The following is a 23,155-nucleotide window of genomic DNA, read 5'->3' as shown; positions in this document are numbered from 1 at the left end:
CCTCATCCATCTACTTCCATCACCTTATCTATCTACTTATCCATCTAATTATCTACTTATCTGTCTGTCTATCTAAGTTAGAGAGGAAAAATTAATGATCTACAGCCAAGTTTGTCATCTAAATATCAGTACATTTATCTATCTGTCTGTCTGTCTATCTATTACCTGTGGAGAAATGAATGCTCTACATCCAAGTTTGACTGCCTGTTTTAATATTATCCACCTGCATATATATATCTACCTATCTGTATTTCTATGTATCTATCTATCTACATATTTATCTATCTATTACCTGTGGGGAAATGAATGCTCTACATCCAAGTTTGTCATCTAAATATCAGTACATTTATCTATCTGTCTGTCCATATGTCTATCTATTTAAGTACCTGTGGAGAAATGAATGCTCTACATCCAAGTTTGTCTGCCTGTTGTAACATCATCTCGGCTCTCTTCAGATAATCATTCTAATAAAAGAAAATTAAAATTATTTAAATTTGAAATAATAATAAAATTTACCATTTTAGGAACAATTTAAGGTACTAAAAAGATCTTGTCTAATTAAGTTATGTATGTGAAATGAAAATAGACTTTAAGTTTTTACTTATGTTTTTAAAGCCAATATATTATTATGTATTTTTGATGGATAAGACAAAATATACATCATTATGTCTGTCTGTCCTTCTATCTCTCTATTCTTATATCTATCTATCTATCTATCTATCTATCTATCTATCTATCTATCTATCTACCTCAAGAAGGGCATCCTTATTAACTCCTGAGTCAGGGGTAGCAATTTGATGTAGAAGAAAAAATGTATCTGTATCCATCTATCTATATACCTATCTGTCTAACTATCTATCCATCTAACTACCTATCTATCTATCTACCTCAAGTAGAGCATCCTTATTAACTCCAGAGTCAGGGGTAGCAATTTGATGTAGAAGAAAAAATTTATCTGTATCCATCTATCTATATACCTATCTGTCTAACTATCTATCCATCTAACTACCTATCTATCTATCTACCTCAAGTAGAGCATCCTTATTAACTCCAGAGTCAGGGGTAACAATTTGATGTAGAAGAAAAAATTTATCTGTATACATCTATCTATATAGCTATCTATCTATCTATCTACCTATCTATCCATCTAACTAGCTATCTATCTATCTACCTCAAGAAGAGCATCCTTATTGACTCCAGAGTCAGGGGTAGCTATTTGATGTAGAAGATGAGTATAAACTTCAGAATCCTTGATATCATTGGTAAAATTGTTGATCCTAAAAAAGTTAAAATCAGCATTTTATCCTAATGTAGCTGTCTAATTCTATAGTGCCATAGCAAAATGGTGATAGATGTCACTGCTTTTGGCCTAACTATTCTATTGCCGTCAGGAAATACCCTATATCCTATCTCTTTTATATGGGGATTCTTTACAGCTTCTATTTCTCTTTCTCTTTACTATGACGTCAATAGACTAGGTAGGACTAAAGCGGTGACATATATCCCCATTTTCCTAAGGCACTAAACACACTAAACTATCATGATTATTTCTGTTTTTTTTTATATGATAGGCATGTTAGAATTGTCCTATCGATTATAAACTTAGCATGACGTTATCTTTAGTACATAGGTAAAATTTAGAAAGGATAGAAGTTCATTTATCAACAACGCGATAATAAGAAACTTCACAGTAAAGGAGAATCATATCGGTCCAGCGGTTAGCAAGACCCTTCGATAGAAACACACAGACAAACATCCTGTTACTTTTTATGAACTTTTATACCTGGCGGGAACCCCAGCTCTCTCCAGTTGATGGTTCACCCATCTGAAATTAATTCATTCATAAATAATTTTTGTCAATATTTTTTCAAATATTATATTTAAGGTCTCCCAAGAATATATAATTATAATTTTATAACTTTAAAGAAACTTTTCTAATCCAAAATAGGAAATTAACACAAATGATATTGATTATGCAGTTACTTCAGACCATAGTTTGTATTTTTTAAACCGCGTCTGATGTTCTTAACATCTTGGATTTTGATTAAATGTTAATAACTAACTTTAATCTACAGAAGGGGTGATATGGTTTGTTCTTAAAATCCTTGAAACTCCTAATTTTACTTACGTAACACTTACATTAAAAAACAAGGACAATCTTTTTGAAAAGTAGCACAGCAATGAAAGTGTGTGATACTAACCTGAGTAGAATAGCCTCGGGCGACATTTTCATCAATTGATCTAACTGTTCTCCACCCTGCAATATTAAACTCTTTATTTACATTATATTCTAATATTTTTTTAGTTTACAATTTACATCGTTTATAATCTAGTTTTCCATAATTTATATCATAAATTTGTCATTTTTATAACTGTTTTTTCATTTTATCTATCTATTAATTAAGTTTGTTGCTGTGTTTAGTGCCCTAGGAAAATGGGGGGATAGATGTCACAGTGCAGCTTTTGGCCTACCTATTCTATTAACGTCATAGTAGAAGGAAAATAGAAAGGAAAGGGAGAAAGAGAATAGAGATGGGGTATAGGGTATATCCTGACGTCAATAGAATAGGTAGGCCAAAAGCAGTTACATCAATCCCCATTTTGCCAGGGCACTAAACACAGCTACATTTTTCTGAAATATATTTCTCCGTATATATTTTCTGCCTATTTATCTATCTATCCAACATTAATCTATCTACTTAATAATTATCTTTCTATTTAATTTTTATCAATCTATCTTTCTAATTATCTATTAAACTGTACCTGTAATAGATTGGCCAATCCAGGACACTGTTCCAGAGATATTTGATTAAACAATCCAATTCTGATGATTTGCCACAGCAAACCTAAATAAATATTAATAAATCCAGGAAACTGTTCCAGAGATATTTGATTAAACAATCCAATTCTGATGATTTGCCACAGCAAACCTAAATAAATATTAATAAATCCAGGAAACTGTTCCAGAGATATTTGATTAAACAATCCAATTCTGATAATTTGCCACAGCAAACCTGAATAAATATTTATTAATCCAGGGCACTGTTCCAGAGATATTTGATTAAACAATCCAATTCTGATGATTTGCCACAGCAAACCTAAATAAATATTTATAAATCCAGGATACTGTTCCAGAGATATTTGATTGAACAATCCAATTCTGATGATTTGCCACAGCAAACCTGAATAAATATTAATAAATCCAGGGCACTGTTCCAGAGATATTTGATTAAACAATCCAATTCTGATGATTTGCCACAGCAAACCTTAATAAATATTAATAAATCCAGGGCACTGTTCCAGAGATATTTGATTGAACAATGCAATTCTGATAATTTAATAAATAAATGAAAACTGCCTACTGCTGCTATGCCAGGTGTTTATCATTAATGTAGAAAAATGATCATAAAGATATTGTATACCAAAACATAAAAGCCATTCTGTTTGGTTTAATCTTTGCCTTTTGTATTTTAGAATTATTTCTTAAATCTACCTAACAAAGCTAGAGTTTTTCAGTTTCTCAAATTAGAAAGTCAAGATTATCATGACTAAACCTATAGAATTAGCTCATTCGCATTATAGAAAATTTACCAATAGGAATCCAAACTTATTATTACCTTACCAATAGACTACGGTGAATAAAGCCAAAAGAGAAAATTTACCAATAGGAAGACAAGTTTATTATTTCTCTGCCAATAGGCTATGCGATGAATGAAAGAATAAAAAAATGACCAATAGAAAGCCATGTTTATTACGGCTTTGACAATAGGCTTCGCGATAAAGGAATGTGAAATAGAAAATTAACCAATAAGAATCCAGCTTAATCAAGAGGTTTCGTAATATTGATCAACCAATAGGAATCTAAGCTTATTACGAGGTGTCGTGTTAAATAGAATTACCTAAAACCAGATGTGGTGTGCCCTGTGTCAGATCATTAGCATCAATGTTGACCAGGTTGACTCCGATGGCCTGGGCAGAACTCAATGCCAGAGTTAGATTCTCATACCTACAAATATCGAAGATCTTTATGTATTTTCTCATTCACTGAATGTAGCTTAAACTTTATGACCACTAGGGAAAGTACATTCAAGATTTTCTCTCTTTCTGTCCTTCCTCCTGTCTGTAATGCTGCTCTATATTCGGTTCTCTATCTCTCTTTTTCTCTCTCCCTCTCTATCTCCCTCTCTCCACTGATTTTAAGACAATGGACGATACATTAATGAAAATTAACAAACTACCCAAGAACGTCTAAGCTTTTTTTATTTGAAGTGTTAGCTTTTTTTTTTTTGGGGGGGGGGGAGGCTAAAAATAAAAAAATCATTTTTTGGGGGGGGGGGCTTAATCACCCCTTTACCCTCCCTTGGACGTCCCTGAAACTACCCTTTCTGTATAATAAAATTATTGGTTTAAAACACTGTCATTCTAAACCCAATCAATCAAAATTCATTAAAAGTACCCAAAGATTCTTAGCAAACCAATGAGGACTTACCTTTTATATACACTATTTGGTTTCATATCAATGGGCCAATGGCTCTCTCTCTCTCTCTCTCTCTCTCTCTCTCTCTCTCTCTCTCTCTCTCTCTCTCTCTCTCTCTCTCTCTCTCTCTCTCTTCTCTCTCTCTCTCTCTCTCTCTCTCTCTTACCTTTTATATACACTATTTGGTTTCATATCAATGGTTCTCTCATCAATGGTATCGGGGCAACTGTGATTGATAATCTAAACAAACAAATAACTTAGTGACCGAAGGCTCGGGCCAATCAAACTGGCATTACTTTTATGATTTTATTTTATTGTTCGTGGAAAATAGTTTTTTTTTTGTACAAAACAAGAAATGATTTTTCAGTATTGCTCAGAACTGGTTTTAATCTAGCGAATATTAATCGGTTTTGAATCCATACTGAAATAAATATTACCTTGCAAAGTAGAATTCCATCCTTGACAGCCTCGTACAAATTCATTCCCTCACTGTCCAGGGGTAACAAATATTTACCTTGCAGAGTAGAATTCCATCCTTGACAGCCTCGTACAAATTCATTCCCTCACTGTCCAGGATAATAAATATTTACCTTGCAAAGTAGAATTCCATCCTTGACAGCCTCGTACAAATTCATTCCCTCACTGTCCAGGATAATAAATATTTACCTTGCAAAGTAGAATTCCATCCTTGACAGCCTCGTACAAATTCATTCCCTCACTGTCCAGGGGTAACAAATATTTACCTTGCAGAGTAGAATTCCATCCTTGACAGCCTCATACAAATTCATTCCCTCACTGTCCAGAGTAACAAATATTTACCTTGCAGAGAAGAATTCCATCCTTGACAGCCTCGTACAAATTCATTCCCTCACTGTCCAGGATAATAAATATTTACCTTGCAAAGTAGAATTCCATCCTTGACAGCCTCGTACAAATTCATTCCCTCACTGTCCAGGATAATAAATATTTACCTTGCAAAGTAGAATTCCATCCTTGACAGCCTCGTACAAATTCATCCCCTCACTGTCTAGGGGTAACAAATATTTACCTTGCAGAGTAGAATTCCATCCTTGACAGCCTCGTACAAATTCATTCCCTCACTGTCCAGGATAATAAATATTTACCTTGCAGAGAAGAATTCCATCCTTGACAGCCTCGTACAAATTCATTCCCTCACTGTCCAGGATAATAAATATTTACCTTGCAGAGAAGAATTCCATCCTTGACAGCCTCGTACAAATTCATTCCCTCACTGTCCAGGGTAACAAATATTTACCTTGCAAAGTAGAATTCCATCCTTGACAGCCTCGTACAAATTCATTCCCTCACTGTCCAGGATAATAAATATTTACCTTGCAAAGTAGAATTCCATCCTTGACAGCCTCATACAAATTCATTCCCTCACTGTCCAGAGTAACAAATATTTACCTTGCAGAGAAGAATTCCATCCTTGACAGCCTCGTACAAATTCATTCCCTCACTGTCCAGGATAATAAATATTTACCTTGCAAAGTAGAATTCCATCCTTGACAGCCTCGTACAAATTCATTCCCTCACTGTCTAGGGGTAACAAATATTTACCTTGCAATCCTTGACAGCCTCGTACAAATTCATTCCCTCATTGTCCAGGGGTAACAAATATTTACCTTGCAGAGAAGAATTCCATCCTTGACAGCCTCGTACAAATTCATTCCCTCACTGTCCAGGGGTAACAAATATTTACCTTGCAAAGTAGAATTCCATCCTTGACAGCCTCATACAAATTCATTCCCTCACTGTCCAGAGTAACAAATATTTACCTTGCAGAGAAGAATTCCATCCTTGACAGCCTCGTACAAATTCATTCCCTCGCTGTCCAGGGTAACAAATATTTACCTTGCAAAGTAGAATTCCATCCTTGACAGCCTCGTACAAATTCATTCCCTCACTGTCCAGGGGTAACAAATATTTACCTTGCAAAGTAGAATTCCATCCTTGACAGCCTCGTACAAATTCATTCCCTCACTGTCCAGGGGTAACAAATGACTAAAATAAAAAAATGTGGATAAGAAATGAGAAATTAATTTTCACCTGTGAAAAATGTATAACTATCGAAATGAATTAAACATATATGATGCTCACATTATTTTTCTTTAAAAGAGAACCTCCAAATCTATTTAACCTTCTTTTTAATTTTCTAATAATTTCAAGTGAGCAAAGTCATATTTTTTGTAAATAAATCAAACAACTCCATCAATTTTAGGAAAGTTTTGACCCGAAAAATTAACAAATTAGAAAGGGTAATGCCAAATTTAAAACTGACCAATAAGAGATGATTTACCTTAGATTAATACTATGTCCCAGATTTGTATTGACCCATCAGAGAATGCAAACTTTAATACTGACTAACAAGTGATAATCTGCCTTAGATTGACCTCATGTCCTGATTTGTATTGATCCAATCAGAGAAGGCAAACTTTAAAACTGACCAATAAGAAAGGACCTACCTTAGATTGAAATCATGTCCCAAATTTGTATTGATCCAATCAGATAATGCCAACTATAAAACTGACCAATAAGAGAGGACCTACCTTAGATTGATATCATGTCCCAGATTTGTATTGATCCAATCAGAGAAGGCCAGCTGTTCTTCAAACCTCACTGAATGAGTTGTACCTGAAAATGAAATATATGAAATTAAATTAAACATTAACAATAATGACACTATTCATTACAAAAATTATGTTTTGACAATTGGACAAATACTGGCTGCTCATTGGTATAGGGATTCTTTTCAACAAATTTCAAACTTCTATCTTGAATAGCTGCAAAGATATTCACGTTTTTCTTTAACGTTTCTAACATACGGACAAATGGATGGATATTTCGAATTATAGAGTAGCTTCATGACTAAAAATAGCCCAAAATCCCAAATCATAAATAAAAAAAAGTTTTATGAATCAAGTATATTGTGTTATCCCTGTGCTGTGCATAAATAAATATATTACATGCTCTAATATGGTGAACAAAACATTTCATACACACCATCACACACTTACCCTCACACACACACACATATAGGCATGCATGAATATACGCGTCGGCGTTTCAAGGGGGTGTGAGCCCCCCCCCCCCACCCCGTCGCCTGTTTAAAAGTTTTATAGAAGATGTTAAATATGTAGACCTCTTTTGAACATTAGGTGTCGACAGTTTCTTTAACCCCCCCCCCCCCAAAAATCGAAAAATTACTATTTATGGGTTTTATTTATACAGTAAATTACACTTTCTATTATTTTAAAGAGTATATTTAGTGTTAAAAATAATAAAATATTATCCTTTATCACTCCCCCACCCCCCTATTCAATTACAGAGGAAAATCGACCCAAATAAAAATAAAATCTCCACTCCTATTTGGCAAATAAAAGTAGCTGTCTAGAGTGCCCTAGAAAAATGTGTCATTGATTTTGGCCTACCTATTCTATTGACGTCAGGAAGTACCCTATAATCCATCTCTTTTCTAGGGGGTTTTTCCTCTTCCCTTTCTCTTTCCCTCTACTATGATGTCAATAGAATAGGTAGGCCAAATTGCTATCCCAATTTTCCTAGGGCACTAAACACAGCTACCCAATGAAGTAATAAAAATTTAGCACTTTGTGCCCAACCCCCCAAAAGTACTAAATGCGCCCCTGTACTCATATATGTATGTATGTATAGACCTTATCATGCAAAAACATTAATAGAGCACAGACTTCATAAAGAGAAATCTCAGGGAGCAGGGATAGAACCACTCAATAAAAACATTAATAGAGCACAGACTTCATAAAGAGAAATCTCAGGGAGCAGGGATAGAACCCCTCAATAAAAACATTAATAGAGCACAGACTTCATAAAGAGAAATCTCAGGGAGCAGGGATAGAACCACTCAATAAAAACATTAATAGAGCACAGACTTCATAAAGAGTAATCTCAGGGAGCAGGGATAGAACCACTCAATAAAAACATTAATAGAGCACAGACTGCATAAAGAGAAATCTCAGGGAGCAGGGATAGAACCACTCAATAAAAACATTAATAGAGCACAGACTTCATAAAGAGAAATCTCAGGGAGCAGGGATAGTACCACTAAAAACATTAATAGAGCACAGACTTCATAAAGAGAAATCTCAGGGAACATGGATAGTACCACTAAAAACATTAATAGAGCACAGACTTCATAAAGAGAAATCTCAGGGAACATGGATAGTACCACTAAAAACATTAATAGAGCACAGACTTCATAAAGAGAAATCTCAGGGAACATGGATAGTACCACTAAAAACATTAATAGAGCACAGACTTCATAAAGAGAAATCTCAGGGAACAGGGATAGTACCACTCAATCAAATTTTATCATTTAACATTGTCTTTACAATAAATAAATAGAACATAAGTGAATTTTTGAAGAAAAAAATTGGAAAGGTTGTTTGTTTGTTTGTTTATTACTTTAGGTCAGGTTAGGTTAGGTCTTATTGTGTACTGGATAGCCCCACAGGGTTAGGGACCCCCTACATTAATTACAAATAGGAAAATACACCCTCAAAAGTAGATGAGGTGGGAGGGGTAAGGGTTATCTTTGATCAACCGGCACTAGATTATTACTTTTAAAGTTGCACAGTGACAGGAAGTAAGTGAATGTTGGCAAGAAGTTTCAGCCGTCTGTCTTTTATAAAAGCCGAGAAAATCACGTTTTTCCCAAAAGTGTTACAGACGAAAATTTCGATTTATACGGACATATCCCTTAACCCTGCTAGACGCTGGATTCAGACATTAGCAAATGTTTTAGCCTGCATATTGACCTTGGCATACAACGTCTTTAAACCAGGGATCTAAAGAAATAAGACAATGGACGATAAATTGATGTATATTTCCAATGATGATACACAAAATTGCCCCTTTTGTAGATCAAAATTAGTGGTTGAAGCGTTTAAACACTCAACTTAATGAAACAACCAATCAAAATTCACTATAGTCCCCAAACTTGTAAAGCCAACGAATAAGAAAACGTTATTATACATCTTCTGGAACTAGTGTAATGATTAGACCATTGTCCTCTCTTTATCTGTCTTAAAACACACTGTGTTCAATCATGTCAGCAAAGGCCATCGTAAACCAGAATTTATATTTGAAAAAAATCTTTTATAACAATTATACTAAAGTAACAAGATGTCTCTCTGTGAGTCTCTGGCACTGAACAGACATGGTTCTCTTTTAAAGTGAAACTTCTTATAGGTCTAGAGAAAGTCTGTAACTATTTTGGGGGAGGGTATTTCCACCCTCGTAAGAGAAATTACCTCAGGAAAAAATCCCCCACACAGAAATTACTTTTTTTCAAGACAAAAATTAAAAGTATAGGGTCGTCTTATCTTCCCCCCCCCCCCCCTCACCCCTACTTGTAATAAGTTTTTTTTTGTTTAGCTGTCCCCTTATAATCTCGCTAACTAATAAACAGATTGATTACCCAATTAGCGATCCGGGATGGTTTCAGGCCATTTACTTAAAATGGATGTTTAAATTATTCTACTGCAATAAGCGCTAAGGCGCATCCACTAGTCCACAAAAAAGTATTATTAAAAATTACTGTTTTTGTCTAAAATGTTTGATCGTTGTTTTTTTCTTATATTGTTGATACATATTTCATAAACTTGATTATCTAAAATTAAAGGCTTTTGTTGAAGAGAATTCGCTGGTTATGGATAATGTTTTTCTTGTGTTTTTCAAATAATTTTGCTAAGTAAATGTATTCTAGATTAAACTAAGTAGAAACCAATTAACCATATCTAAAACTTTGATAAAAAAAAACACATAAGCATATTATTTTTTTTATAGTAGAGGCTTCGCCACTTACATCTAAGGGCTTAGTATTTGACTGAGAGAGGGAGGGGGGGGGGGGGGAGCTTTGTGAAGATATTCCAGGACTTGAAGCCCTAAATTTATTGGTTCCTATTTTTTTGTACGTCCATGTTTATCGATTTAATCCTGCAAGAAGATAGGGCCAAGTTTAGTATGAAAGCCTCAAATAAAAATAAATGATTCTGTAAAACTTAGGGGTCCCTAACTCCTAGGCCAGCCAAAGAAATTTTCTCGTATTCATTCGAATCCGGTGGATAGGAACCGGTTCTCATCCATACGAAAAAACTATGTCTATCATCGTATTTTATCCAGCTTTCTACGAATATAGAAATGTACAATCATAAGATTAAAACCAGTTTTTTTAGCCCGTGCCTTCGGCAACTCGGGGCTAAAAAAACTAGTTTTAATCTTATAATTGTACATTCTATATACGCGGAAAGCCGTTTATAATACGATGAAAGAAATAACTATTATCACATTTGGCCCATTGATTGTGCGGCAAGCCGTTTGGCCGCGGCAAGCAGCCTTTAAAGACGTTTCGTTTTGCCGACTTGATCTACAATACCCAGATATCATCAGGGATAAGACAATAGATGATAAATTTATGTTTTTACCATAGTGACAAATGATGATTGACATAATTACCCCCTCTGCAGATGAAAATCATTGATAGAAAAGTTTTGACACTACTAGGTTAGAACCAACCAAAATTTGAGTCAATGAATAAGATAACGCCATTATAAAACTTTGGGTACCAGTGTAACTCATAATGTAAAGTCCCCTCCCTGAAAATACCTCACTGACACACAATAGATTAATAAATTTAATGCAAGAATCAATCAAAGGCAACGACAAAGATACTAAAAAGGACGATTGCATCCAAAAGCAATGAAAATACTTGATTAATTGATACATATTGTTTGGGCGATCATGAAAAAGCATTTGGAGTGTGAAAAAAGGCTAAGGTAGTTTTCCCTTATTCCTCAGTATTGGAAGGGATATTAAACAGTAAACTACACTGGTACCCAAAGCTTTATAACCACGTTATCTTATAATAATAACAGTTATAATAATTTATTTCGGAAAAACAGAAGAATACAATGATTACAATGGAAAATAGCCATATGGCTATACGGATCGAGTAAAAACACTGTGCGTGCTGTTATTCCATCCGTTTACAAAAAATACTATTACAATTTACAGTAAAATTTATAATTTATACTTAAAGTATAATTGCATCCATATATCATGTATCGACTGGTTGCCTATAGGGGATGTCGTGGTTGTGATAATATAACAATATCACACCAATCACTGCTGTGATTATGGTCTTATTCCTTGGCTTTTCATAAATAATTCAAATCTAGAGAGAGGGTAATTTTGTTTATCATTATTTGGGATAGACAACAATTTATCATGTATTGTCTTATTCCTTATAATCCATGTTATTTATTGACTCCTAATACAAAGCTCTGTCCCTGAATCTAATTGTAAAGTAGCACAAGAATTTTTATTTTTAATCTGAAGGACAATTTTCAAAAGAGCAATATTTTATCATAGAAGCGCAGCTTCTTAATGAATAATGCCTGATTATCTATAATCTATTCGTTTAAATTAACTGTTTTCCTTTCTTAATTGTTACAATGTCTAACCCTGCGAGGCTAAACAGGTCCGATAATAACCTAACCTGATCTAAAGCAATAAACAACCAAACTAAAAACTACCCCCTCTTCTACAATTAATTTTCTTTAAATAAGAGGGGGTTAATATTGCTCAAAAAGGCTCTTGTAATTTTGTAATTGCTCCACAACCCATGAACAAAATTGTTTTTGTTACTTAATTCTTTGGCCAATTTGAACAGTAATTTTTAGATTGACATTAACTTTAATTTGATCAAAGTTTAATCGTATTAAAGTTTGCTTTTTAGATTTTTTATCTAATTATATTGTTTCTGGTTATTTATAACAATTAAGAATAAAGATCAAAGAAGGGGCGTGCCGAAGGGGGTGTATACAGAAAAATTAAGGGGAGTAGATACACCCCCCCCCCTTTACATCCTCTAGATAAGAGTCTACACCACCTGTTACACCTCTAAAACATCCACTGGAGGTTTTAAAAGTAACTCCTCCCTTAAACCTAAGAATGTATATTAGGGGGATACCTAAGAGTATGTATGCATGCATCCCCCTGACCATTAAATATCATTCTTGTTGCTTCTAAAACTATAGTGAAACCTGTAAGGTCATAAAAAATATAGTGTAGATTTAAGATTGATAGAACAATTCTTTCCTAAATGACTAAACAACTTACCTTCAGCACTAGCATCAGAAATACCGCCATGTTTGTGAATATTTTCCTGTATTTTTATCATTGTCTTTTTGTTTACTTCAAATAACTAGCGGCTGGAACCCTAGGGTATGGGTATTCAAAAGAGGAGGAAGGGGGCTACGACCATCCATAGACTAAATTTTCAAAATAAAAAGGCTCAATCCATCCATGACACACCTAAAGCTTTACTAAAGTGAATATCCCAATCGGTTCAGTGGTTGTCCAGATCTTAATGACAAAAAAAAGCATGTAGATCGGTATTAAGGAACCTGTTAAAGCACAAGAATATTTCCCCCCCCCCCCCCCAAACTTAATCATTATTGAGACAAAATTACTATCTTATGGATTGCACAATCAAATGCTTAAAATCAAAGACAATTTTCCTTTTTAGATACAGCACGCTTGAAAGTTTGGGAGATTTCTTTAGACTTCAGCTCACAGCAAACCTAAAAATATTTTACATAGTTAAAACTAATATAATGCAATACAATGACAAAAAAATTAGGAGTAAAATGAAAAGCGAGGGAAAAGAGATGGGGCTGTATATTACATCGGTACCCAAAGTCTTATAACCAGGCCACTTTATTCTATTAATTGGATCAACAAACTCTGGTACGTTTACTGATTTTTATTGGTTAGTTTATAATTGGTACTGTCCAGACGTTTCCACAAATAATTTTAATCTACAAAAATAGTAATTTTGTTTGACATTATTGGGTATACAAAATAATTTAACGTCCATTTCCTTATTCCTTAAAATCACTGGTATTTTTATCTTTTGTCTTTTTTTTATATTTATTGCTAACTAATTCGAACTTTTTTATTATTATTTCTATCTATGCATCTATTATTTTTATTAGATTTAATAATTTATATTCATAAAAAGATAAATAGATTGAATTTTAATTGTTTTTCAATGAGAATTTAATAGCAACGTCCATTTACTTCTACAAATGTATCACAAATAGCAGAGCTGAATCTTTAAATCATTTTGATGGTGCGCTAAATCGGGGCGCGCCGAATTTCAGCCAATCACAGCTTAGCATAATATGATATGCCGCGCTGTGATTAACTGAAATTCGGCGCGCCCCGATTTAGCGCATCATCAAAATGATTTAAAGATTCAGCTCAGAACTGCATGTTATTACAATGGCAAATACTGCCTTTACTTATATGCTTTACTCTCATTATAAAACACCTTCACAAGGATCTGAAGGGATAAGATAATGAAAGTTTAATAAATGTACATATCCAATGATGATAAACAAAATTACCACTTCTGTAGATTAAAATTATTAGTTGAAAAGTTCGAACACTAGTAGTTTGATATTAACAAATCAAAATTTTATTTAAAGTACAAAAAGTTTTGGATCCAACGAATAAGAAAAGGCAGAGTTTGAAACTTTGGGTACCGGTGTTATTTACAGTCCCATGTCCCCTTCCTCCCTGGCTAAAAAAATACTATATAGACTTTTTTTTGCAAATAATAAATAAAAGAATCTCTTGGGTAAAATAATGTAATGACTCATCACACAATTCATTTTGAAAAATCAGGTCATAAACATTCTTCAACTTCAATGATTTTTGTCAATATTTGGTGGTAATGTTGTAATACTGAATCAAATCGATGCAGTTATTATTTGCATAAACAAATTATCAAGGGAGGGAGGGGACAGTGGATTATAAATTACACTGGTGCCCAAAGTTTTATAACCATGTTGTCTTATACGCAAGGTCAAAAAATTTGAGTACTTTTATTGAATTGTAATTGGTTGTTCCTGAACATTTCAACTAATATTTTTTATGTAAATAAGGACAAATTTTGTTCATCATCAATGGAGTGGTAAATTTATTTATCCCTAAAGATCCCTACAAATAAAAATACTTTGGTGTGAATCCACTACTGCATATTTTCACATGCTTATAGTCTTTTTCGCAATAGTTGCTCCTAGAATCTAGGGAAGCGGGAGGGGGGGGGGGGGGCCGGGGGGGGGGGGGCAGAAAGTCAGTAAAATAGCCAAAACCCACCCCAATACATTGATAAAACTTCCGAGATTCTAAGCTTAAGACAAAATACCTTTGCTACTAGCTTTATATTATGAAATATTATTGTGTTTCATATTCGCAAAAAGAATCAATAGGAAATATTCAACAGGGTGTTAAAATTAATTTTTCTATTATAAAAAAGTTCTTAACTTCTTATTTGATACAAATGCATTTAGGAATGGACACTAAATTTAATTCTATTGATCAGAAATCTAGAGGGATAAGACAAAATACAATTGACGATTAAATGATTTAAATCCCCAATGATGATAAACAAAAGTTTCTATAAAATTATTGGTTGTTCATTGTTAGTTTTAACCAACAACCTAAGATGCAGTCAAAGTCCTTTTTAATTTTAAAGATAACGACTACGATAACTTGTATATAAAGATGTATGGGAATAGTCACTTTCGTAGCAACGCCCCTTAAAGGGCGATTTGTCGTATTTTAATATGGTTTTTATATGTTATTTAAGGTTAGGTTAGGTTATATTGGATTAGGCAATTGGCCCCGTAATGTTAGAGCCCCCCTACAGGGGCTAGTAATAGTAGAAAAGCTACTGTGAAAAATACGAAGAATCGCCCCTTAAGGTGCGTTACCACGAAAGGGACTATACCCAAATGTATTTGGGTAATGGTGTAATTAAAAGTCAAATGTTCCCTCTCTCCCTAAATATTACTCTTTTATAGAATCTAGAGCGCTAGTCTTTGTTTAAACTGAAAATTAATTTACATGTCAGAGAATATGAGGCCTATATTAGGGATACAAGAAAGGACGTTTGGGGTAAAATGAAAGGTTTCAAACAAAGGTTTGAGGGGGTAATCTAATGTATTTTAAAATTTTAATGGGGGTAAAATGAGGGATTTAAAAAATTGAGGTGGTTTAATATCACTCCCATTGGACGTCTTTTGATGCAGTGATAGGTAAATGAAAATTTTATGTATTATATAATTCTGAATGACTGTCCACACTGAAAATAATTTCCTGGTTGGTATTTAAGACTTAAAGAGTCTAGACAATTACTTTTATTTGTTATAAGAGATTCTTTTTGAAAAACTTTGTTTTATCGGCTGCTAGTTTAGATAGCGTGCTGTACAGTCCATGTCTATCTGTCTGTCCGTAAGGCTATGCATTGCATAGTGTTAAATTTCTCATAATAAAAGATTTAAAAGTTTTAATTTTCTCTCAAAATTTGTATCCTTATCCAATGGCCAAACAAGGACTTTTTGGTGCATATTTTTGACAAATGGGTTTGCATTTTAGATAATGCATATGTATCTAAGATATAACTTTTTTCTGTGTTTGTTTTATTTACTTTTATAAACAGGAAGTAAGTTAGCCTTATTTGTTGCACGCAAAAAGTGTTCTAAAAAGTTTCATTTATCCCGAACTGTTTGTATCTATTTGTAAGTTTTTCTGACAATATATAATTTAACTAAAAGTTTAGCCTCTAGGGGCTTTGTCCCAAGAGGTTAGATCATCCTAATTTTTCGTATTTTAAATAATACAAAAAAATGAAGATGCAACTAATAATACATAAAAAAAATGGGGTTGGATCTTTTTATTTTTGGGGTGGTTGTGGGTGTCCCATCCCCCAAGATAATAGCCTAAAACCACCACAGGACCAGTAGGTATATTCCCTGAAGAGTAGAATCCGATCGGTTCAGTGGTTACCGAGATCTTAAGCTTCAGACGGACGGACGGACAGACATCATGCTACTTTGAATTATAGATAAAGAATCTTTTCTTTCTTCCGTCCCTTTAATGCTACATTCTTTATGTTTTCATATAAATTTTCCCGATTTACTGTATTTTCTTTTCGTTTTATTTAGTTTATAGGGCTAGAAATATTATACAGTGTGTTTTTTTTATGAGAACTTTTTTGAAAGCAATTTTACCCCACTTATAGTTATCAGAATTTAATGATTAATGGCTTATTTTCTTCTTTTTTTAAGGCAATTAATAGAACACCAAAAAATTATTTCAGTTTTTATCTAAAAAGTACAGTAAAATTTAAAATTCAAAACTTAGGTGTCAACGTCAAAAAATGGTTTTAGCGCATTTTTCTTATGCTCAAATATTCAACCTTTTGCAAGAATGGCTGCTAAACACTTGAAAGTTTAAATATAGAGCTAAAAATGAATACAGATACTATTAGGGACATGTACTAGAACATATCAAAGTTTCAAGTCATATCTCAACCAGGGAGGGAGTACTGGCCCCCCAAAGTCGACTACAGAAAATCCAATTTTTTTTCTTGCAAAGGGTAGAAGATTTAGGCATAAGAAAAATGCGCTAAAACAATTTTTAGATGTTGACACCTAAGTTTTGAATTTTAGATTTTACTGTACTTTTTAGATAAAACTGAAATATTTTTTTGGTGTTCTATTAATTGCCTTAAAAAACGAAGAAAATAAGCCATTAATCATTAAATTCTGATAACTATAAGTGGGGTAAAATTGCTTTCAAAAAAGTTCTCATAAAAAAAAAACATACTGTATTTTTATAATAAACAATCACGAAACCTTAACTCAAATTTGTTTCTATCTATCTATCTATCTATCTATCTATCTATTTATCTATCTACCTGTTCAAACTCTGTGAAAGAAAGTTTCCTCTGTCCCACCACATGGTCCTGATCCTTCTCCCTATTTATCTATCTACCTATCTATCTATCTATCTATCTATCTACCTGTTCAAACTCTGTGAAAGAAAGTTTCCTCTGTCCCACCACATGGTCCTGATCCTTCTCCCTATCTATCTATCTATCTATCTATCTATCTATCTATCTATCTATCTATCTATCTATCTATCTATCTATCTATCTATCTATCTATCTATCTATCTATCTATCTATCTATCTATCTATCTATCTATCTATCTATCTATCTATCTATCTATCTATCTATCTATCTATCTATCTATCTATCTATCTATCTATCTATCTACCTGTTCAAACTCTGTGAAAGATAGTTTCCTCTGTCCCACCACATGGTCCTGATCCTTCTCCCTATCTATCAATCTATCTATCTATCTATCTATCTACCTATCCATATATCTATCTATCTATCTATCTATCTATCTATCTATCTATCTATCTATCTATCTATCTATCTATCTATCTATCTATCTATCTATCTATCTATCTATCTATCTATCTTTCTATCTATCTATCTATCTATCTATCTATCTATCTATCTATCTATCTATCTATCTATCTATCTATCTATCTATCTATCTATCTATCTATCTATCTATATATCTATCTATCTATCTATCTATCTATCTATCTATCTATCTATCTATCTATCTATCTATCTATGTATCTATCTATCTATCTATCTATCTACCTGTTCAAACTCTGTGAAAGAAAGTTTCCTCTGTCCCACCACATGGTCCTGATCCTTCTCCCGGTCAATCTAAAAATAAAAAAAATGTGTTGCAGGATTTGCATAAAAATTAGAGATCTTAAGGGGATATGACAATGGTCGATGAATTGATATACATCCCCAATATGATGATAAACAAGATTCCTCATATGTAGATTAAAATTGTTTGTTGAAAAGTCTGCACACTATTAGTTTTAACTAACCGATCAAAATTCAATAAAAGTAACTAATGTCCCCTTTTTTCCTCCCTAAGTAAAATATATAAAAACAAGGATGACAACATCCATAAAGGTTTGACAAAATTACACGTAAATTTGTTGCAAAACTTGTTAAATACAGAATTTTGTTTAAGGACATACTGACATTTTTAATACCTGATTATAGAGATGCTTCGCTCATAATATTGTACCTTATTGTAATAGGAATCAGTAATCAAAAAATCAGATCGATCGGATGATTTTATCACATAAAAAATAATTATTAAAAAAGTACAAAAATCAACATGTTTAAAATGGACGTACGGACATTCTGGTAACGATTATAGAGTTGCTACGCTTTCTAAGTCGTACCTAGCTACTACAGGAATCACCATGCAAAGTTTGAAATCGATAGGACAATTTTAACATGCCTAAATTAACCAATAAAAGCTAACTATCTCGGACGGACGTACGGACGGACGTACGGACGGACGGACGGACGTACGGACCGATCCTAATTATAGAAAAGCTTCGCTTTTAAAAAGAATTCAAATGTTTCAACCATTTACTATAATCTACATAAGAGACAAATTTGTTTATTATCATTGGGGATGTGCAACAATTTATCATCCATTGTCTTATCCAATAGCACCCCTAGAAGATTTTGAACACATAAATAAACAAGGATGACAACATCCATAAAAGCGAAGCACTGAAGCGGTATGACAAACGGACATTAACATTTGTATAGTGTCTAAACTGAATAATCAAAATATAAAAGTATAAAATCGAAGCAAAATTGTAAGTAAAATTGTTGAAAAACTACTTGATACAAGATAATGTTTATGGACATACTTACATTTTTAGGACTTGATTATAGAGTTGCTTCGCTTATAATATTGTTCTTTGTTGCTCCAGGAATCAATATACCAAAAATCAGATCAAACGAATAATTAGATCACATAAAAATTTGTTGTTAAAAAGTATAAGTAATCAACATGTTTAAAATGGACATAAGGACATTCTGGTAATGATTATAGAGTTGCTAGGTTTTTTAAATCGTACCTAACTACTACAGAAATCATCATGCAAAGTTTGAAATCGAAAGGACAATTCTAACATGCCTAAATTAACGAATAAGAGCTATCTATCTCGGACGGACGGACCGACCCTAATTATAGAAAAGCTTCGCTTTTAAAACAACATGTTAAATATTTGAATTAAAGCATGAAGGTAAACAAACATAAAAGCTTGAAACGCTTATTTTAAAATTCACACACAAAATAACAAGGGCAAAACTGAAAGAAAAATTACAATATTTTTCTATAAAAGTAAAATGTAGGATGCCTGTCTGCACTGAACAATATTGCTAACCTGGGAAGGTTTCAAACTATTTTTAGTACCGCTTCCTTCCACCCTCCACTTATACAAAAAATAACCCACTGCAACAATTTTTTTTATTCTTTTTCTTTTAAAGACTAAGATTAAACGGGTAGGGGGAGGGGGGAGGGTGGTTAGACTTCCCATACTCTTCACCTCAAGTGCTTAAAGGCATCAAAGGGCGTAGCCGCAAATAACGAATAAAGTTTAAAAAGAACAAAAATAACTGAAACACTAGCAGTTATCTAAACAATTTTAAAAATATATGTAATTGATTAATATAGAGATGCTACGCAACTATAAAACCTGTCATTTTAAGTTTTTGTTGCGTTATTAAGATATTAAAGGATATAATAACGCACTGTTTGACTTATTTAACAGATTTATTTATCGAACCTTTTGTATCTTTGGGATTTTTCGTTTGCATGTTATTAAAAACCATCTGAAATTGTCAATCAAAGCATTTTTAAAAATTTCATTAAGGAATAGTTTTCAAATCAAAGCAACTATATAATTGTAACCAGAAAGTTAAGATGATTAAAGTCCCTCCACAGACAATGACGTCATACGATAGCATAACCAATGAGAGGCCAGCATAAATTTTACCATTGGTCAATTACAGTGTATACTGGCCTCTCATTGGCTATTGTATCGTATGGCGTCATAATCTGTGGAAAGACTTTAATCATCTTCCAAGAAAGTCAAAACGTTTATTTAAATTATTTTGACTAAAATATTTTTTGGACGTATAATAATATCCTATCTTTTAAAATAAAGTAGTTAGGCTTTTGTTCTAAAGCTTGAGATTTCGGAAACTGCTGGCTCAAATAAATTATCTTTTTATGGAAGCATTATAAATGTCCTTGGTGGTTTTTATGCTATTTTCCTTACCTACATAACCCTCCTCAAGACGATAAGGTCGAAGCAAATAAATAGTCCTATTGTATAAAGTAGCAAGTATTTTGTCCCAAGCTTAAGATTTCGATAACTTTATATCCGAATGAGTTCTCCTTTTAGGAAAAATTCCCTGGACGGTTTTATATTTTTTTTAGCTTTGAGCCTTTAAGGATAGTTTTAGGCTATTTTTCTGCCCTCTTTTTACCCCTTTAAAATCATAGTCCCTATATGCTAGGGGCGCAACAGCAAGTAATCTATACTTTATTATCTTTGCTGTTAGTTAGCAAAATTGTAGCAAATTAGAGGTATGATTAGCAAATATTTTACCTGCTAATTAGCAACTCTTATAGTATGCATACAATAAAACCAATTTTTTTGCTTTAAAATCAAAGTATTTTAGTTTGTTATGCTTGAAAGGTTACTTCTTATTGTTACGGGAATCACCACACAACTCTTATTGTTGTTAGGTTTACATCTTTTTTTTAGAGAATAGTTGCTCCGCCCCTTGTCTCTAGGGAAAGGCTGGGGAGGTCAGGAAAATAGCCTAAAACCACCTAGATATATTTATAAGGCTTCTCTTAAAAGTACAATTTTAACAAGCATTTTCTGAGATCATTAGCTTCAGATAAAAAACCTTACTACTCTATATAATAGGATAGGATTTATTTTTTAAACAGAGGTTTTGTGTGAGTCATTATGAGAATGTGTCAAGATGAACTGAAATTTAGTTGCCGAATGTGTACGCAGTTTCCCTGGTGTTTCCTCATCCTATCTCAATAATTACTACTATCTAAAAAAAAATCGAACTTACAAAAAAAACAAATTTAAATGTATTTACATATACATTATCCATTCAAAATTTTAATTTTTTAAATTAAAATTTTTGTAAGTTTGAAGCTTTTTTTAGCTAGTAGTATATATTGAGATAGGTTGTGGAAACACGTAGGAAACTGAATACACATTTGGAAATTAAATTTCAGTTCATCGTCAAAGTCACCTTACACAAAACTTGTCTATTACTTGTCACTAACCTTCTGTGCATAACTTTTATCAAATGAAGCTTGCAAGCTTCATTTGGAAGGGAGGGGAAATTTAACTGTAAAGTTTATTAGTAACCAAAGTTTTATAAACTTTAATTGTCATCAAATTGATTGATTGGTAATTTAACCCTACAGAATTGGTGATTTTATTTATCATTATTGGGGATGTATATCAATTTATCGTCCATTGTCCAATCATGAAGATTTTCTATTTTCCTATATTGTAATGTTAAAAAACTGAATGTTTGGTCTAAGAAATGTTCATTACAGGACCAAACATCTTTATCATGTTGTCTGTTGTGTATGCATTAGAGTGTTTCAAAATTACATGAACTATTTGGATTTACACATATTCTTCTTTGTACTTGTGCTCTTAGAGGCCTCTAGAGGCATTTGAAGAAGGGGAAAGGATAGGAAGTTGACCCCCCACTTTTACTTGCATAAAATTAGTGTTTAAAGTAAAGGTTATTTTTTTTTGTAAAAGTGTGGTTTTTCTTAGAAAATGGTGGTACCCTAGTCCTAACTAGTTTTAATCCTTCCCGGGACCTATGAGAAGCAACACTGTAAAAGAGAACCATATCGATTTCGCGGTTAGCGATATATTAGGGTACACAAAGCCAATTTTACTGCCAATTAATAGTTGCCAAACTTGGCCACTACTAGTTTGACACCAACCAATTAAATTTCATCAATAGTACCCAAAGTTTTTGAGCCCAAATATCTTGATTATTAACTTTTGTAACTTTAAGTCCATTGTCACCTCCACCCCTGGTACAATCACTATTTTGATTTATTGGAAAGCTTGACGGATAAATTTCTAATCAACGTCATTAAGAATTATAAATATTTAATTTTAGAGAAGCTTATTTTTTAAAACCAGACTCTGTTAATCCTTAAGGTTACTTTGATAGAGAGATACAAGATATAAACAATCTGGAAAACAATTGACAGACTTTAAAGGCGCTTAGTTTTTACATTTTTCTCCCAATCAAAAAAAAAGGTTAAATAATGATAATTATAAAATATAAAATGATTTAAAATGATTTAAAGATCCAGCTCAGATCTTATTTCTGTTAAATAAGAATTATTTTCTAAAATTGTATAAAAAATCTAATATAGACTCAAATCAAACTATATTTTTTAAGAATGCACTTAAATAATAATAAAAACTACGTATCGACTTGAAACACTCTAATATGCATGCTGTTTACCTTCATGCTTATTAGTGAAAAAGTGTATAAAGTGTATAGACAAGGTACAATTAACTTTTTCAAGGTACACTTTATCTATTTTGAATTCATAGAAAGTGTTATAAAAATGGTTCTTTTATTGCCTAACTGTATGATTTATTATTCCACTTTTAATTTTTGTTTTAAAAAGAAAATTTTTTTTTGAGCAGCGAAAGTTCTTGAAAGGGTTGAGGCACTTCCTCCAAAAATAGTTATGAACCCTTCCTGGACCTACCCTGTAGAGGATATCCATATTGGTCCAGCGGTTAGCAAAATCTAAAGCTACAGATAAACATCCTGTTAC

General features: G+C 32.9%; 2 protein-coding genes across 2 annotated transcripts in view; both read right to left on the bottom strand.

The window, feature by feature from the left end:
• The window catches only part of LOC145305883 (uncharacterized), a 150,952-nt gene that overhangs the window by 86,106 nt on the left and 41,691 nt on the right, over positions 1-23,155 (bottom strand). The gene's annotated exons all lie outside the window — the stretch shown is intronic.
• Positions 1-23,155, bottom strand: part of Fim (plastin-2 fimbrin) — a 53,418-nt gene that overhangs the window by 19,871 nt on the left and 10,392 nt on the right. Inside the window, exons 6-17 of the mRNA XM_080147731.1 lie at positions 18,070-18,138; positions 13,059-13,119; positions 12,656-12,703; positions 7,048-7,132; positions 6,430-6,502; positions 4,644-4,717; positions 3,900-4,006; positions 2,764-2,846; positions 2,202-2,257; positions 1,784-1,825; positions 1,172-1,277; positions 387-464 (exon numbers count right to left, since the gene is read on the bottom strand). Coding sequence (XP_080003857.1) covers positions 387-464; positions 1,172-1,277; positions 1,784-1,825; positions 2,202-2,257; positions 2,764-2,846; positions 3,900-4,006; positions 4,644-4,717; positions 6,430-6,502; positions 7,048-7,132; positions 12,656-12,703; positions 13,059-13,119; positions 18,070-18,138 — 882 coding nt within the window. The remainder of the gene's footprint in view (positions 1-386; positions 465-1,171; positions 1,278-1,783; positions 1,826-2,201; positions 2,258-2,763; positions 2,847-3,899; positions 4,007-4,643; positions 4,718-6,429; positions 6,503-7,047; positions 7,133-12,655; positions 12,704-13,058; positions 13,120-18,069; positions 18,139-23,155) is intronic.

Source organism: Acartia tonsa, chromosome 14 (assembly GCF_053477335.1).
Source record: "Acartia tonsa isolate MP-2025a chromosome 14, ASM5347733v1, whole genome shotgun sequence".
NCBI classification, from domain to species: domain Eukaryota; kingdom Metazoa; phylum Arthropoda; class Copepoda; order Calanoida; family Acartiidae; genus Acartia; species Acartia tonsa.
This window is presented reverse-complemented; position numbering and strand designations above follow the sequence as displayed.